General features: G+C 46.9%; 1 protein-coding gene across 1 annotated transcript in view; it reads left to right on the top strand.

The window, feature by feature from the left end:
* Window positions 1–341: 341 nt before the first annotated feature.
* The window catches only part of GAREM1 (GRB2 associated regulator of MAPK1 subtype 1), a 124,158-nt gene continuing 105,881 nt past the window's right edge, over window positions 342–18,618 (top strand). Inside the window, exon 1 of the mRNA XM_075826305.1 lies at window positions 342–770. Within this exon, the coding sequence (XP_075682420.1) occupies window positions 659–770 (112 nt within the window). The 5' untranslated portion in view covers window positions 342–658. The remainder of the gene's footprint in view (window positions 771–18,618) is intronic.

Below are 18,618 nucleotides of genomic sequence, written 5' to 3' on the forward strand. Positions count from 1 at the left end.
ACCGACCTGCGCTGGTCATGATTTAATAAGTAGCAAAGCAAACGCAGTTTATAGATACAAATAAGTGATAGTTTTCATTTTAATTCTGGCATTCATGAGCCAGGGAGCGCAGTAAGAACGGAATCAATTCTATTAGACCCGATGATCGCCAGTAAATATTCTATAGGAACACGCGCCTGTATAATCTCCACGTTACAGACATTTGTGAATGCAGAACGTACATCTGACAACAACTCCCAGCGCACCCATTGAGCTGTGAACATGAATGGTGCTGCAGTTGTACGTGCTGCCACTAGGGGGCACGGCCGGGCTGCCACTGTCTCTCAGCTCCAGTTCCACAGCAGACGCCTGTGGATGTCAGGAAGTGTTCCCCTCGCAGTGGGATTTGGGCAGGGGAGGAGGCGTCTCCTGGAGCCGCACACCCTGTTGATTTGTCAGCGCGGGCATGGTGTGTTCTAGTCCCGGCAGGAGGGGAGCGACAACTAGACCCAAAGTGGCCGGCAGAGCAGCAGAGGAGACTCCGCAACTCCAAGCAGCAGCATGAACCCGAGCAGCTGAGGACAGTGCACTACATCCCGGCACTGCAGAGTCCAGGGCAGCCCCCTCCCTGGAGCCCCCTGCTTTACTGTCTCCCCCTGTACGGGGCCGGGGGAAGAAGATGGAGCCGGCAGCCCCCTCGCTGAAGGATGTAAAGTGGAGCTCGGCCTCGTTCCCCTTGGACTTGCTGGTGAGCTCTTACCGGCTGCCTCAGCTTGTCAGGCTGGAGAGCGGTAAGTGACTTCCCGGTACTACTGTATATATACACACGCACTATATTTATATATATATATATATATATATATATATATATATAGATATCTATACACACGCACACACACTGGACAGCAGAGCCCGGCTTTATACATGTATGTGCCCGGCTACCACCGCACATACCCGGGCTGTACACACTGAATGTCCTGGCTGTTTATAGCACTGTCTATAGGTCACGGCAGGGGGCGCTGCCGGTCGCCTATACATTATGACACCCTGGTCACACACTATATAATACTGCTGGTGGTGCCAGTGTGTGGATAGAGCTGTGCCATGGACTCTGCCACTGCTGCTCAGATTTTCCATGGCAGCTGCCATGTTGGTATTAGAAATAACACCAGGTTTCAGACGGGATTGGGCTGCTGTGCCAGGGTCGTCACTCATGACGTGCAGTGACATGAGTGGCTGCCCTGCTGTGTGCGCGGGCACCATCATACACCTGTGCCATGTAGTATGATGTCCACAGAGTGATGCTGGCTGTTTATAACCCACCGTTCCTGATCTTCCTGATGGATTTGTCCTGTGTTATGTTACATATTATGTATGCTGATATATAATGGCTTGTGACCTGTAGTCAGTCAGGATGCCCATTAAGTGCCATATATAAGGGCTTCAAGAGCACCCAATATGCTACCCACGTAAACAGGGACAGCTATAAGACATAAGAGGTTTATTTAGTGGGAGCGGAGAGCGTGTGCTGTATAAGTAACCCCATTACAGTATGTGCGCTTCACTCAGGGACGAGAGTTGCCCATAAAGAGTTAACCTACAAGTACTAAGAATGCCTGCTATGTGCCACCTCCCCCTCCCCTAACAAATGATGATTTACTCTAAACTGGGGCATCTATAAGGTATCAATAAGAGACTTAGTGAGCGATAAAGGACTACAACCCTCAGGCAAACCCGCGCACGTCTGACATCTAAAAGGTGCCCATGAAGGGTTAATCTAGGACGTACGAAGAACTTGTACTATATAGCGGCTGTGTTAGCGCATTTACCATCCAAATAAGATGACTGTCTGGGGGCACATATTACAGATTCATGATGGGCACAATCTCCTATTCAGGGCAATGCAAATGATGAATCGGAAGGATTTTTACCGCAATCTTGTTTTAAAGAGTGTGCCAATACCGGAAAATCTCTCATCTGATATTATGCCACATGTTCTAAGTCTGTGGCATTGCTTCGTGATAAAGACAAGAATGAATGTATAGGATAAGGAACCCTTCCTGGGTGTAAACATCCTCTTCATGCTGTGACAATGTGGGCACCGGACTCCTCAGTGACCTCTTGCCATGTACTGGAGGCTGCGCATGTGGTTACTGTAATGTCCCCTGCATAACATCCAAGTCCATTTATTGTCTGAGAATAAAGCAATTTTTCTTTTTCATGTAACATATTCTTGAAGTACATTTGATTCTGCAGTGTAAAGATCATCACCTATATAAGGCCCTGTTCACACAGGGTTTTGTGCAGGCAGGAAAAATCTCCCTCAGAATTCCTTCAGGAATTTTGAGGCAGATTTTGAACTGTCTGCACATATTTTTCAGCATTCTTCGCCCGTGGCCATGGCAGCTAATACAAAGACTGCAGGCAAATAACGCAGCGAAAAACTCTCAGAAACGAGCGCCGCTTCTACCATTAATTTCAATGGGAGGTCAGAGGCGGAAACCGTGGCAAAAAATGACATGCCTCTTTTCTTTTCCATGAGCGGCCAAAAGCCGCCTGGGAAGAAAACTCCTCTGCCTCCCATTGAAATCAATAAGGGCGATTTTAGGACGTTTTTTTGTACTGATTCAGATGCAGTTTCTACATCAAAATCCGCTCCAAAACAGTCTGTGTGAAAATTTGTACATTTTTTTGCCACACACTGCCCTCTGTAGGTAGTGCCACACACTGCCCTCTGTAGGTAGTGCCACACACTGCCCTCTGTAGGTAGTGCCACACACTGCCCTCTGTAGGTAGTGCCACACACTGCCCTCTGTAGGTAGTGCCACACACTGCCCTCTGTAGGTAGTGCCACACACTGCCCTCTGTAGGTAGTGCCACACACTGCCCTCTGTAGGTAGTGCCACACACTGCCCTCTGTAGGTAGTGCCACACACTGCCCTCTGTAGGTAGTGCCACACACTGCCCTCTGTAGGTAGTGCCACACACTGCCCTCTGTAGGTAGTGCCACACAGACCCCCTCGTAGGTATTGCCACACAGACCCCCTCGTAGGTAGTGCCACACAGACCCTCTCGTAGGTAGTGCCACACAGCCCCCCCTGTAGGTAATGCCACACAGCCCCCTGTAATCAATGCCACACAGCCCCCTTGTACATAGTCACCCCCATAGATGGCACCCCCCCCTACTTTCCTGTAGGGGACGGCTCCAGGAGAAATCCCTCACTTCACTGTCCATATATAGACAGTGAAGTGAGGGACTTCTCCTGGTTCGGAATCCCCTGCCACAGCGGTGGGGATTCCGCTTCAGAAGTCCTGACGTCACTGTGTCCATATATGGACACAGTGACGTCAGGGACTTCTGCTGCAGCAGAATCCCGAATCCCCGGCCACAGCGTTGCCGAAGCTGTGGCCGGGGATTGGGGATTCTGCTCCTACAGGGAGAAAAAAAAATACCGTCCTCCTCCTCCTCACATGCACTTCGCACTGTGAGGAGGAGAAGAAGAGAGAGCGAGCGACGAAAGACATGGGCGTCACTTGGAGCACATTCAAGTGATGGCCGTGTATTACCCGGCCCCATAGACTTCTATGGGAGCCGGGAGAACGGCCGAAAATAGGGCATGTCCCATTTTTTGACGGTCGTGTGAATAGCCCCATTAGGGGTCTATTGTTCCTACTGCAGCCGTGTGATGGCCGTTTTTTGAACGGCCGTCACGCGGCCTGGAAACCCTGTCGTGTGCATTAGGGCTAAGGCCCGGTTCACACAGTTTTTTTACACGTTTTTTTTACGTGGAAACCGCGCCAAAAAACGGTTGAAAATGCCTCCCATTGACTTTGAATTTCTTTACTGCGAGCCGTAAAAACCGCTCGCGGTAAAAAGATGCGTCATGCCCTATCTTCGGGCGTTTACGCCTCTGACCTCTCATTGACATCAATGGGAGGCAGAGAAAGCGTATTTCGCTGCGTTTTTGCCCGTGGCACTCAATGGGCGTGAGCGAAAAACGCTGTGAAAGTCACGGCAAACGGCGTGCAGGTAGACCAAAATCTGCATCAAAATTCCAAACGGAATTTTGGGGCAGAGTTTTCCTCCTGCAAAAAACGGAGTGTGAACTCGGCCTAAGCCCTTATTCACACGACAGGGTTTCCCGGCCGGGTGACGGCCATTCATAAAACGGCCGTCACCCGGCTGCAGTAGGAACAATAGACCCCTAATGGGGCTATTCACACAACCGATTTTTTTGACGGCCCGGGAAACCTGGCCGTCAAAAAATGGGACATGTCCTATTTTCGGCCATTTACTCGGCCGCCCGGCTCCCATAGAAGTCTATGGGGCCGGGTAATACACGGCCATCACCGGAATGTGTCCCGAGTGATGGCCATGTATTCCGTCGCTCGCGCTCTCTCTCCTCCTCCTCCTCACAGTGCAGAGTGCATGTGAGGAGGAGGAGTTGATGCCATTCGGACGAATGGCTGTACGCTGTACATTGTGTGGCAGGGCCGGGGTGTACAGCAGGTGGAGGGAGCGCTGCGCTGGCTCCCTTCCCCTGCTTGTTTTAAAAGCGCCCTGGCCCGGCGACACCTTCCATGGCCGATGGCGCCACTAGCAGCTGCTACTGCTGTAGCGACGCCACTATAGCAGAGCAGGGAGGTATCTCCCTGCTCTGCTATGTGCTAGCCCCACTTTAGCTCCCTGAAGGAGCGGAATCCCCGTGTGTTCGGGGATTCCGCTCCTGGACAGAGCGCTTGATGTCTCTGTCCATATCTGGGCAGTGACATCAGGGGAAACTCCTGAAGCAGAATCCCCGAACACTCTGTGACCGGGGATTCCACACCAGGCGAAGCCAGTAACGTTCACTGTCCATAAATGGACACAGAGACAGGGGCTTTTCCTGAAGTGGAATCACCGGCCACATGGGGATTCCCCTTCAGGAGTTGCCCCTGATGTCACAGTCCAGATATGCCCGGCCCGGAACGGATGCAAAACGAATGCAAACCGGCCGGGGAAAACGGGCGATTTTATCGGCCGACACTCGGGCTCGGGCGGGACCCTGTAGTGTGAATAAGGCATAATACCTGTGTCCTGCCGTGAACTGGCACTAAGGCCTTATTCACACGAACGTGTCTGTTTTGCGCACGCAAAAAATGCTGCGTTTTGCACGCGCAAAAGTTCAGTGTGGCATCAGCACATGGTGCGTGGCTGCGTGATTTTCGCGCAGCCGGCATCATTATGACACTCTGGTTTTATGTTTACATAAAAGCAGGAGGTGCTTTTCTGTGTTCATTTTTTTTACAACTGTAGCGCGAATCACGCGCGGCACCCGGAAGTGCTTCCGTGTGCCGAGCGCGATTTGCACGCACCCATAGGCTTCAATGGGTGCGTGCTGCATGAAACACAGGCAAGTATAGGACATGTCGTGAGTTTTGTGCAGCGGACATACGCTGCGTGAAAATCGCGACCTGTCAGAACGGCCCCATTGACTTACATAAGTCCGTGCGACGTGCGTGATTTCCACCAGCGTAGCACGGACGTAATACACGTTCGACTGAATAAGGCCTAAAGGTGTGGTAGAGAGCTGGTAGACCACCATCTTTATTATGTGTGATTATACCCCTACAACAAATGTTTCTAAGGAATCTGGTCCATAACAAACGGTAACATGTAACTATAAATCATCAGTAAATCTATTGTACGTCTGACGTATACACCAAGAATGTAAAGGGCCTGACGTATCCTGGCATACGTTCCGGTGGTATGTGTTGGCATACCTTTTCCACTGTATTGAATAGCATAGTCCACTACCCTTTTGAATATAAGGTGATGCCTCAAAAAAAAAAAATGCATACTGCACCGTATACGTTATTTTACCATGGTAGTCAATGGGCGACATCCAGCTGTATGCCATGCATCTGCATATGTCGGATGTACACCACAAATGTTATGTGAACAGACCGCTCATCCTTCTAATACCTTATAATGGTGTCCTACTGTTTCTTAGTTCTTTTCCTTTACCTAAAGTGATGACCGGAATTATCAGCCGTTACAATTTCTATGGAGCTTTAATCCTCCTGGAAAGTTGAATCTGCCTGGTTATACTTGGCTTGCCTCTTTATTGGTACATTGCTTATCAAAGAAATCATAGGCCATGTTCACATGTAGTGGACATTTCTGCCGTGGAACTAGACAACATTTTGCTGCAGATTTTAGTATGAATTTTTCCACTTACAATGAGTGCCAATGGTGAAATTTGTGGCAAATTTGGTAACAAATCCGTGGCAGAATAGAGCATGCCCTTCAATTTGCGTGGATTTTTCTCAGTACTTAAATGGGGTTTTATAAAACCCCGTTCACATACACTGTCCTGCACTTTACGGAATCGACAAAAAAATTAAAAAAATGACGGCTTTTGGAATGTAGCGACATAAAAACTATTTTTTCCACTGTCCTCCCAGCCCCACAATATTTTTCAATAAGTCCGGGTTTACACTGCGTTTTTGTTGTGTTTTTTTAGCATTCATATGTTTTGGTTGATGAACTCCGATTCTGAGATATAGAAGTTTATCTACTAAAACAAAAAGATGCAACAAAAACGCACAGTGTGAACCAAGCCTAAATGTTAAAGGGGTTTTCCAGAGGGAGAAAATTTATGGCCTATCCTTACTTGCCTGGGAGAAGGCTGTAAAACTGAAACACCGCTATGTCGGCATTTGACCGTATTGAGCGATGAAGAAGCAGCAGTGCTCGCCCAGCTGATCGGAGGTGGCGCCGAGAGTCGGACCACCCACAGTTCAAATATTGATGGCCATCAATTTTCTCTCTTTGGAAAAACCCTTTTATCAATTAGTTATATGTTCCCCAAAATAGTGCCCTTGATGTGCCAAAAATACAACTCATCCCACAAAAAACAAGCCCTCATGACAGCTGCGTCAAAGGAAAAAAGAAAAAAAGTTATGGCCCTCAGATTGTAAGGAGTTCAAGGGGTTTTCCCATCAGGGACATTATGGCCCCCTAAACCCCATTCTATCTTTCTCTGTTCACACTGGTTTTTGTAATTTCCGACCATGTAAGTAGAAAACAGCACAGCTCGTGTGCTATGCTGTTTCCATAACTGCCATTCGTTTCTATGGGAGTTACGTAAATAGCATAGCTCAGCGTTGTACAGTGGAGTGTATGACGCTGACCAATCAGCATCATGCACTCCACTCCATTGATTTACACAGCGCATAGGGATCCTGTTAGATCCTTATGTTCTGTCTTATACCTACACATTAAGGCCTGGTTTACACGAGCGTGTGCGTTTTGCGCACGCAAAAAACGCGGCGTTTTGCGTGCGCAAAAGGCACTTCACAGCTCCGTGTGTCACCAGCGTATGATTAACGGCTGCGAGATTTTCGCGCAGCCGCCATCATTATGACACTCCGTTTGGATGTTTGTAAACAGAAAAGCACGTGTTGCTTTTCTGTTTGCATTCAGAGTTTGACAGCTGTTGCACGAATCACGCTGTTCGCACGGAAGTGCTTCCGTGTGACCTGCATGATTTTCACGCACCCATTGACTTCAATGGGTGCGTGATGTGCGAAAAGCGCACAAATATAGGACATGTCGTGAGTTTTTTTCAGCGGACTCACGCTGAGCAAAACACACGGACTGTCTGCATGCCCCCATAGACTTACATAAGTCTGTACGACGCGCGTGAAAAGCACGCGCGTCGCACGGACGTATATCACTCTCGTGTAAACGAGGCCTTACAATACTGAAGTGTTTAGGCAGTGAATAGACATTCCTCGGGATGTCTATTCACAATCTCTGCACTTCGTTACTGTTTCTATGGTAGTTACAGCCGAGGAAGCGTGATCTCGTTGTAACCTGTCATTTACCGCGTAATCTCGCGAGATCACGCGTCCTCTGCTGTAACTACCACAGACAGAGTAACGAAGTGCAGAGATTGTGAATAGACATTCCGTGGAATGTCTATTCACTGTCTAAACACATCAGTATCGTTAATGTGTAAGTATAAGGGTATGTGCACACGATAACTGCTATTTTCAGGAGAAATCAGCTCCGTAATTGCATGTGCTCGCGTTTTGCGAGGCGTCAATTACGGCCGTAATTTGGAGCTGTTCTTCATTGGAATCAATGAAAAACGGCTCAAATTGCGTCTCACGAAGTGTCCTGCACTTCTTTTGACGAGCCGTCTTTAATACGCGTCGTCGTTTGACAGCGATGCGTAAATGACAGGTCGTCGGCACAGTACGTCGGCAAACCCATTCAAATGAATGGGCAGAAGTTTGCCGACGTATTGGAGCCGTATTTTCCAGTACATCCCTCATGACAGCACTACAGGAGGTTGCCCTCTTGACCTCTGTAGGGACAGGAAGACAGAGAGGTTAAAAGGCCCTTCCCACCACCCACTTGCCAGTGTTCTTCCTGTCCCCACAAGGGTCAGGAGCAGAGAGCGTCGCTCCTGTATTAGTGCAGGAAAGAAACTCGGGCAGGGGGCAAGATCGGGGGGTCCGTGCACTCCCCCCTTCTCTTCCCCCTAAAGCCCAGGCTAACACCCCTCATACGACGGGTCCCTTAGCTCCCTCCCTAAGACACCTACCGGAGGAATCCTAGGCAGGGTTCTGGTAGTGTGTGGGGGCTGGGGTTTCCCAAGCAGGCTTCGGCCGGACCGCGGACCAGGCGGGGACCGGCAGCTCCATAGGCATGGACGCACCGGCAGGGATCCTCGCTGCACCGCATAGCAAGCCTTAGCGCCGGCTATGGCGGCTGCACTCCAGGTACACGCTGGACGAATAGCCGACCGGATATGACGTTGGGCTACTTCCGGTCCGCGGCCATCTTGGAAGGCGGGAAATTCAAAATGCCCGCATTTAAAGGGACACGCACAGGTATGTAGTTAGAGCTGATAACTCTAACTTGGATTTATTTTTTGTGGATTGCATATTGCATTGCCTGTTACCTGTCGCGATATGGAACTTCCTCGTCCTGATGGAACTCCAGATATGTCCCAGGGTCACGTGAGTCTCACCCTTGGGGAAGGGTATGACCCCTTATGTATGTACGCCATACTTTACCTACCTTCTGTTTTCTCTAGGAAAAAGATTTCTCTCAGAGACAAACTGATAAAAAGAAGGTTAAAAAATGTGCGACTTGTGCAAAAAAATTGCCAGAGTCCCATAAAAAACAATTGTCAGGATTGTATTGCCAAAATACTAAAGGAGGAACAACCAACGGTCATGTCCGAACTTAGGACTATGATTCGTGAGGAAGTGGGTCAGTCAGTAGCCTCCCTCGCCCCTCCGCAAGAAACTCCCTCACACTCCCGGGCAAAAAGACCACGGATTGAAGTGGATCAAAAATATTGGCCTCCTTCTCAGGGGTCGGACAATGAACAGGAGTGCTATTACCTATCGGAAGATGAGTTAGAAGAAAGAGACGAACTCTTACCTTCAACTTCTTCCACTCAAGAGAAAAAAAATTTCTTCTCTTCCGAGATGTCAGATACCTTAATTCAAGCAATACGGGAAACTATGGATATTCCCGAAGTGGACCAACCACATACCATCCAGGATGAGATGTTTGGAGGTCTAACGGAAAAGAAAACAAGGGTTTTTCCGGTAAACGAAAATCTTAAAAGAATGGTGACAACTGAATGGGAAGATTCAGAAAAAAGGCTCTTCATTTCAAGAGATTTTAAGAACAGACTTCTCTTTGATCCAGAGGACTCTAAGCCTTGGGATGAAATCCCAAAAGTAGATGTCCCAGTCGCCAGGGTTGCTAAAAAAACCGCAATCCCTTTTGAAGATTCCTCTCAGTTGAGGGACGCCATGGACCGAAAGGCAGACGGACTACTGAAAAGAGCGTGGGAATCTTCCTCTGCCTTGATCTCAACTAATATCGCGGCCACATCAGTAGCAAGAGCAATGTTCATATGGCTAAACCAGCTAGAGACCCATCTGATGATGAAGACATCACGACAAGAGCTACTAGAATCTCTACCGTTACTAAAAATGGCAACCGGATTCTTAGTAGACGCTTCAGCGGAATCTATTAGATTTGCTGCCAGGAATGGGGCTCTCTCAAATTCGGCTAGAAGAGCATTATGGCTCAAAATGTGGTCAGGAGATACTAAGTCCAAAAACAAGTTGTGTTCTATCCCATTTACAGGGTCTCTGATGTTCGGTCCTCTCCTTGATAACATACTGGAGAGTGCAACAGATAGAAAAAAGGGGTTTCCTGAAGAGAAACCAAAAAAACCCCCTCAATTTGGAAGATTTCGCCAACAGAGGGATCCTACTTCACAGAACTACAGCGGGAAAGGGAAGTCCGGTCGCTGGAGTTACCCCAAAGGGAAAAGGGGTCGAGGATATCTCCTTAACCCAAATAATTAATTCCAGCCCTCAAAGCAATGACGCCAAGAGTGTGGGGGGAAGACTCCTACAATTTTATCCCGAATGGTCGAGAATAACCCAGAACCCCTGGGTTCTAAAGATAATAGAAGAAGGATACAAAATAGAATTTTCCTCCATTCCTCCAGAGAAATTCCTAATAACCCAGTACCAAGCAAAAGATCTTCATCAGATACTTATCCAGGACGTCCAGAAACGACTCAGATTGAGAGCCATTTCCCCAGTTCCCCACAACGAGATATGCAAGGGCCACTATTCGAAAATCTTCTTGGTCAAAAAACCAAACGGTTCCTACAGGACAATAATCAACCTGAAGTTCCTAAACAAATGGGTGAATTATCGGAAATTCAAGATGGAGTCTATCAGATCGACTATTCCTCTAATAAGGGAAGAGGCATCAATGTGTACGATCGATTTAAAGGATGCGTATTATCACGTTCCTATCCACCCCGCGTACCAGAGATTCCTCAGATTCGCAATTCGGGACGGTCCTTCCATTCTCCACTTCCAGTTTGTCTGCCTCCCCTTCGGCCTTTCCTCCGCCCCCAGAATTTTTACAAAAATTATGGCAGAGATCATGGCATTCATAAGAAGTCAAGGTATAGTAATTATCCCATATCTAGACGACTTCTTGTTGACAGCAGATACTCTGGCTATCTTAGTCAGTCATCGGTCACAGGTTCTTTCCCTCCTACAAGAATTGGGATGGATAATCAACTTTCAGAAGTCGAGTCTTCCTCCCCAAAAACAGAAGGTCTTCTTAGGAGTACTGCTGGACTCCTCCCTTCAACATTCCTTCCTCCCAAGAGAGAAACCAATACTCCTACTGGCAGAAGTAAGAAAATTTTGGGGGAAAGACGCCTGTTCCATAAGGGAATGTATGCGGATGTTGGGAATGATGACGTCTTGCATCCAATCTATTCCATGGAGCCAATTTCACTCCAGACCCTTACAGAATCTGATCTTGTCCCGGTGGGATCGGAAACAAAACTCCCTGAATTAAAAAATCCAAATTTCCGAGACTGTGAAATCATCCCTCCTGTGGTGGCTCTGCACAAACAACATAGACAAGGGAGTCCCCTGGAGAACTTCTCCTTATGTAGTGATTACCACAGATGCCAGCAAACACGGCTGGGGGTCGGTAATCCAAGACCAGCACTTTCAGGGCACATGGCCTGTTCAAATGAAGATGATGTCCTCAAACTTCAAAGAACTAAGAGCCGTATGGGAGACACTTATAAGAGCTTCACCCACCATAAAAGGGAAGCATTTAAGAATTTTATCGGACAACACGACAGCGGTGTCCTTTCTTCGCCATCAAGGGGGAACAAGACACACTCTTCTTCAGGCCCTCTCTGCACAAATTTTCAGTTGGGCAGAAGAAAACGTCCTATCAGTCACGGCAGTCCACCTAAAAGGCTCAGAGAACCTATCAGCAGATTTCCTGAGTCGGGAAAAAGTAGACCCGGGAGAATGGTCCCTAAACAAGGAAGTCTTTCGGTCCCTAACCCGAAATTGGGGTTATCCACAAATAGACCTGTTTGCCACGAGGAAAAACACTCAAGTAGAGACATTCTTCTCCCTAAATCTCAGAGACAACCCATTGGGAGTAGATGCATTGTCCCAACCCTGGGACATGGATCTGGCCTATGCCTTTCCTCTGTTTCCTCTAATACCAATGGTGTTAAGAAAAATCCAGGAAGATTTGACAAAGCTCATCATTATTCTTCCCTATTGGCCGAAAAGAAGTTGGTTTCCAATCGTACAATACCTAGCGTTGGAAGATCCTATCATGCTCCCAGTCAAGGAGAATCTTCTCTCCCAGGGTCCCTTATTCTTCCAGGGAATAGAGACTGAAATTGTCAGCCTGGATCCTGAAAGGCAGATCTTGAGGAACCACGGTCTGTCAGACGAGGTAATTTCAACTATCTTATCATAAAGAAGTTACCTCTAAAATCTATCAAAAGATTTGGAAGAAATTCTGTTCCTGGCATGGAATCCCAGGACCAGATCCCTTTTCTCCCAACATTGCAAAAATCCTAGATTTTTTACAATCGGGATCCAAAAAAGGACTTAGCCCTAGTACCTTTAAAAGTACAGATTTCAGCCTTAGGTAATTTTTTTAACACTCCTCTGGCTGAACATCGGTGGATCAGAAGATTCACCCAAGCGGTCTCTAAACTGAAACCTTCCCTAAAGAAATCAGTTCCTACCTGGGATTTGAATGTGGTGTTAACGACTCTTTGTGAGCCCCCCTTTGAGCCGCTCGACGAAATTAGTATGCATTTTTTAACTCTAAAAGCTGCATTCTTAGTCGCTATTACTTCAGCAAGAAGGATTGGAGAAATCCAATCTCTGTCGGTTATAGAACCCTACCTAAAAGTACAAGAGGATAAGATCATCCTAAAGCTGGATCCCTCATTTATTCCAAAGGTATCTACTGCTTTCCATAGAGAACAAGAAATAATTCTACCTTCCTTTTTATCCAGATCCAAAAGACCAACAAGAAGAAAAATTCCATTGCCTGGATGTCAGGCGAACAATTCTTCAGTATCTGGATAGAACCTCCTCCTGGAGACAAGATAAAAATCTATTTGTCCTATTTGGGGGAAAGAATAGAGGAAAGAAAGCCTCAAAAGGCTCTCTAGCGAGATGGGTAAAAAACCACCATACAAGAAGCCTACAAGTCCCAAGGGCTATCTGCCCCACAAGGCATCAGAGCCCATTCAATGAGGGCAGTTTCGGCATCCTGGGCAGAAAGAAGAGAAGCCTCTATGGACCAAATCTGCAGAGCTGCCACTTGGTCAAGCCATCATACGTTTTACAAACATTATAGACTCGATGTGCTGTCCGATACGGATTTAAGTTTTGGACGGAAAGTCCTTCAATCCGTAGTCCCGCCCTGAGCATTATAATCTGGTATTGCTCCTGTAGTGCTGTCATGAGGGATGTACTGGAAAATAGGAATTAGACCTACCGGTAATTGTATTTCCAGGAATCCATCATGACAGCACCATTACATCCCTCCCTGATTGAATTCTGATTTGTGCATTTAACATGTCCGTTATTATCCCTAGAAATAAAATAGGGTTGCATCCATCCTGGTGTAGTAATTGAAAAACACTGGCAAGTGGGTGGTGGGAGGGGCCTTTTAACCTCTCTGTCTTCCTGTCCCTACAGAGGTCAAGAGGGCAACCGCCTGTAGTGCTGTCATGATGGATTCCTGGAAATACAATTACCGGTAGGTCTAATTGCTATTTCCAGACATAAATCGAGGCGTAAAACGCCTCGTTTTCGTCTGAAAATAGGTCGTGTGAACCCAGCCTTAGACAGCACATAGCGATCTAACAGGATCCCTATGCGCTGTGTAAATGAATGGAGAGGAGTGCATGATGCTGATTGGTCAGCGTCATACACTCCTCTGTACAACGCCCACTTGGTCTAAAGTGAAAATACGCTCATTAGCATAAATCTAAAAACGCTAATAAAGTGGTAAAAATCGTTTTTTTTTAAATAAAAAGCATTACTGTCAACTACATTATAGCGCCCATCTCCTTATGTAGGAGATAGGGCACTTATAATGTGGTGACAGAGACTCTTTAAAGCCCTGAAAATTTCATTTGGGGACTTATCACGGTAGCGGTTCCTAAGACTTGAGACTGCCGCTTCCCTCCATTGCACTTTAGGGGTAAACAGTAGTGTGAAATCTTCCCGCTAGATATAGCTGGGGCCTAGTACAAGACACCCGCAGATAATAGGGAATGGAGAGGCCCAGCACACTGATGTGGGGTCATTTACATGAGAGTTCCAGCCCAATCTTTAACGAGATTGTCACTAGTTTAGTAATGCCCTATCTCCTAGCTAATCTGATAGGCGCTGTCACACTGATAATGCTAGTGAAAACTGTTCCCCCAAAAAGTTTATTTTAAAAGTTATGAGCTTTTTTCTAATATGTAAATGAGGCTATATTAGACAAGTGGATGTCAACAGCAGCGATTCTCCTGAGATGGAGCCTCCTCACAGCCTCTGACACTGTCCTATCAGCATGAAGCTGCTTCACACAGTGTGAGAGACTGAGGCTGGAGGGAGGGGGATCACTTCAAACAGCCGTATCTCCGGCTGGGGACCACCTAGAACAGTGGTTCTAGTGGCATATGATAGATGAGATAATTGCAGCTCTAGCAGTGAAAAAACCGGAGGTATCGCCACTTGAAAACACAGTCGGGAATGGAAGTTGTATACTATATGATCAGGCTGTGTTGCTGAGCAGGGAAGGGAGAGAAGCTGTACGACGATTGTACAGCGTCATACAAAAAACATTACACCGCCCAGAGTGAAAAGAAAGTCACCTCCCATTTGGCAAGTATAGCCAAATTAGCATATTTAGAAAAATGCTCATAGGTTTGCAAATAAATGTTTTTGGGGGAAAAAAATTACACTGCAGTCATCCGCATCATAGCGCCTATTAGATTATTTAGGAGATAGGGAATTAATAAACTGGTAAACGATCCTCTTTTTAAAGGGTTTGTTTGAGATTTGGCACCAAACTTTGTAGGTTGTCTTCTATTAATGCCTATGAAAGTTCTTATTGCTGGGCAAATAAAACAGAATTGGCTTCTACAGTGGTTGAACTGGTTCATAAAGTCTACAGTATTTTGTCCATGTGTTTCTTGTAGAGGTTTATTTTACAGCGTGGGCTCCTGGTCCTTAAAGTGTAGCTAAACGTTCGACAAACTTCTGACATGTAATAGAGACATGTCAGAAGTTTGGATTAATGGGGGTCCGATAACTGAGACCCCCACCAATCACTAGAACGAAGCAGCTGACGCATTCGTGTGAGCGCTCAGCTGCTTCGTTTCTGTTCTGCTTTTTCCGGAAAGCCGATGTATCGGAGTACGGGCTCATAGACTTTCTATTAAATCCGTACACGATACATTTATTTCCGGAAAATGCCGAACAGACACGAAGCAGCTGAGCGCTCACACGAGACCTTCAGCTGCTTCGTTCTAGCGATTGGTGGGAGTCTCCGTGCTCGGACCCCCACCAATACCAACTTCTGACATGTCACTATGACATGTCAGAAGTTTGTCAAACGTTCAGCTCGCACCATTTCAAATGTACAACAGGGATTTAAAGCTCCTTCACTGGTCGGGGGAATTCACACTTGGCGGATTTTCTGCGGATTTGTGCAGGGAAAATCTGCAGCGGATTACAACACAAGACAAGTGGATTAGATTTTGACATAAATAAGTAGTGCACATATAATGTCATATATTTCCCAAAAAAAGTATTACTACACATACGAAAAGGAAATTGAACAAACAAACTGTAGTTTTGCAGAGAATATTAGGTCTCTCAGACAAGACTTCACAGGTCTGGTCAGTGGCTTTTCTTTCCTACCTAAACCGTCTCACAAGGTTATAAAATGAGGGTTTGGCGATCGTGTGTCTTTCCCCTATTTGTACTGCCTGGGAGTGCACTAGAGCAGAAGCCGGACCGTGCTACTTCTAGGGTAAGTTCACACATCGCAGTTTTATTGTAGATATTTCTAAAAATCCATGCCATACTTCTAAATGGAGTATTTCTGCAGCGTGTATATGGATTTTTAGGCCCTGTTCACACATGTCCGTGCTGAAATCCATGACAACCTTCCTCCGTCGGGTGTGAATGGGGGTTTCCGCGACCCTGTTCACATGAACATTTCCACACAGATTTTTTTTTTCCTGCCCTGCTACTTCTTTCAGACAGAAATGGCAAGGATCGTCTTGCGGATCTGCTGCGCAACCGCAGAAATCTGAGGTTCAGTCTTGGATTTCTGCCACGGAAATACAAGTCCGCTTTTAAGCTGTGTGAACAGAGCCTTACAAACATTCAGGTGTATATAGCCGCGTGGATGTTGTTAAAAAAACAAACTTAAAAATTGTCTCACTAAGTAGGTTATATGGACTTTGTAGGGGGAAAGGCGAGAATTGTTTATTGTAAAATACCCCTACGTGATATAAAAAGGGAAGATGACTGGTTCTCTATAAATATATGGATTACCAGGTTTGGATTTCTTACGAATGTCGGGTTGTGGCAAATCGGGAGTCGCTACGAGGCCACATTGGCTTTTTATTATGTGCGATGCACGCAGCAATCTTTGGCGGCGTGACCTGTATCGCTACCAAAGCCGCCATGTAGCCCCGGCCTAATGCCGCAATACACGTGGCTATTCAAGAGGTTCTGTTTTTTTTTCTTCATTTTGGAACCACGTTTTCTCATCCGAACACAATAGAGCCGTGAAAAATATGCACCTACTTATGGATGTCGTTTCACCTCTATGTGGTCCGTGTGCGTGGTAGAAACCTGGGAGGAAACGCAGCTGGGACGTCACGGACACAAGTTTTAGAAGTTCAGTTCAGGTCGAACGCTCCACTCACCACCGCGTCGCTGCTGCTGCTGGTAATATATGGAAGGGAACTGTTTGATCAGACTTCCATGTAAAACAGAAGTTGGTCATGAGACAAACCTAATTTAATTGTGATGGACAAAGGCTGGTATTTTGCCCGCCGCTTACAAAGATGACGAGGAATATTTGTATTTGCTCATTTCATTATGAGCCGCCTTTTGTGAACGGTCTATACTGTAGGCTTCTTTTGTGCACTGAAGACAGGACTCTTTTCACTTGTACAATAGAGTAACGTAGAAGAATCTCTGCAATGCAGACAAGGCCGTAGAAGAAGAGCCTCCGTCACTGACGTCTGTGACTATTCAATGATACGACATGTTTATACTATTATGTGCAAATATTGACAACTGGATTGTATTTCCTTGTCAGGCCTAGTTGAGATGTGGTGGATTTGTTGCAGATTTCTTGTGTGGATTCTGCAGTAAATATCCGCAGAGTTTATTACATTTACAAAGCCCCATTCATGTGTGGTGGAAGGATTTGCATGGATTTTAGGGCATGCCCTTTATGTTGCAGATTTCTTATAGATTTTTTTTTTCGAGGCAAAATCTGCATGTATTACAAACTGCATAAGCCCTTATTCACACGACAGGGTTTCCCGGCCGGGTGACGGCCGTTCATAAAACGGCTGTCACACGGCTGTAGTAGGAACAATAGACCCCTAATGGGGCTATTCACACGACCGATTTTTTTTGACGGGCCGGGAAACCTGGCCGTCAAAAAATGGGACATGCCCTATTTTCGCCCGTTCTCCCGGCCGCCCGGCTCCCACTGGAATGTGTCCCGAGTGACGGCCGTGTCTACCGTCGCTCGCTCTCTCCTCACAGCGCAGAGTGCATGTGAGGAGGAGGAGTTTATGCCATTCGGACGAAGTGCTGTATGCTGGAAGTAAGTTTCTACAATGTGGGGGTGCCCTTATACAGGTGTACTGTGGCAGGGCCAGGATGTACAGCAGGTGGAAGGGGGCTCTGCGCTGGCTCCCTTTCCCGGATTGTTTCAAAAGCGCCCTGGCCCGGTGTCACCTCCCATGGCCGATGGCGCCGCTAGCAGCTGCTACAGCTGTAGCGACGCCACTATAGCAGAGCAGGGAGGTATCTCCCTGCTCTGCTATGTGCTAGCCCCACTTTAGCTCCCTGAAGGAGCGGAATCCCCGTGTGTTCGGGGATTCCGCTCCTGGACAGAGCGCTTGATGTCTCTGTCCATATATGGACAGTGATATCAGGGGCAACTCCTGAAGCGGAATCCCCGAACACTCTGTGACCGGGGATTTCACACCAGGAGAAGCCAGTAACGTTTGGTGTCCATAAATGGACACAGACGACAGGGGCTTTTCCTGAAGTGGAATCACCGGCCACATGGGGATTCCACTTCAGGAGTTGCCCCTGATGTCACTGTCCAGATATGCCCGGAACAGATGCAAAATGGATGCAAACCTGTCGGGACCCTGTCGTCTGAATATGGCCTTATTCTTGCCTTGAAAACGCAACGGAAAGGAGCCTTTCCTTCTTTCCCTATACAAACAACTTGCCATGAACATTCTTCCGAGGGTTTCAATACTCTCCTTGGTAGTTGCAGATGTGCTCTTTTCGTATGTTTGTGTGTGTATATACATGGCATGTATGTGGTGGTTGTGTATATGTGGTGTGTTATATGTCATATTATTTTTGCACGTTCTCATTTTAGCATTGTATGGCGGTATTTCAGCACTTTATGGCAGTACTAGGATTGACACTGTTTGGCACTAGTATTATTTGGGCATTGATTGTATCGTGTTACTATTTCAG

Source organism: Rhinoderma darwinii, chromosome 5, assembly GCF_050947455.1.
Source record: "Rhinoderma darwinii isolate aRhiDar2 chromosome 5, aRhiDar2.hap1, whole genome shotgun sequence".
NCBI classification, from domain to species: Eukaryota; Metazoa; Chordata; class Amphibia; order Anura; family Rhinodermatidae; genus Rhinoderma; species Rhinoderma darwinii.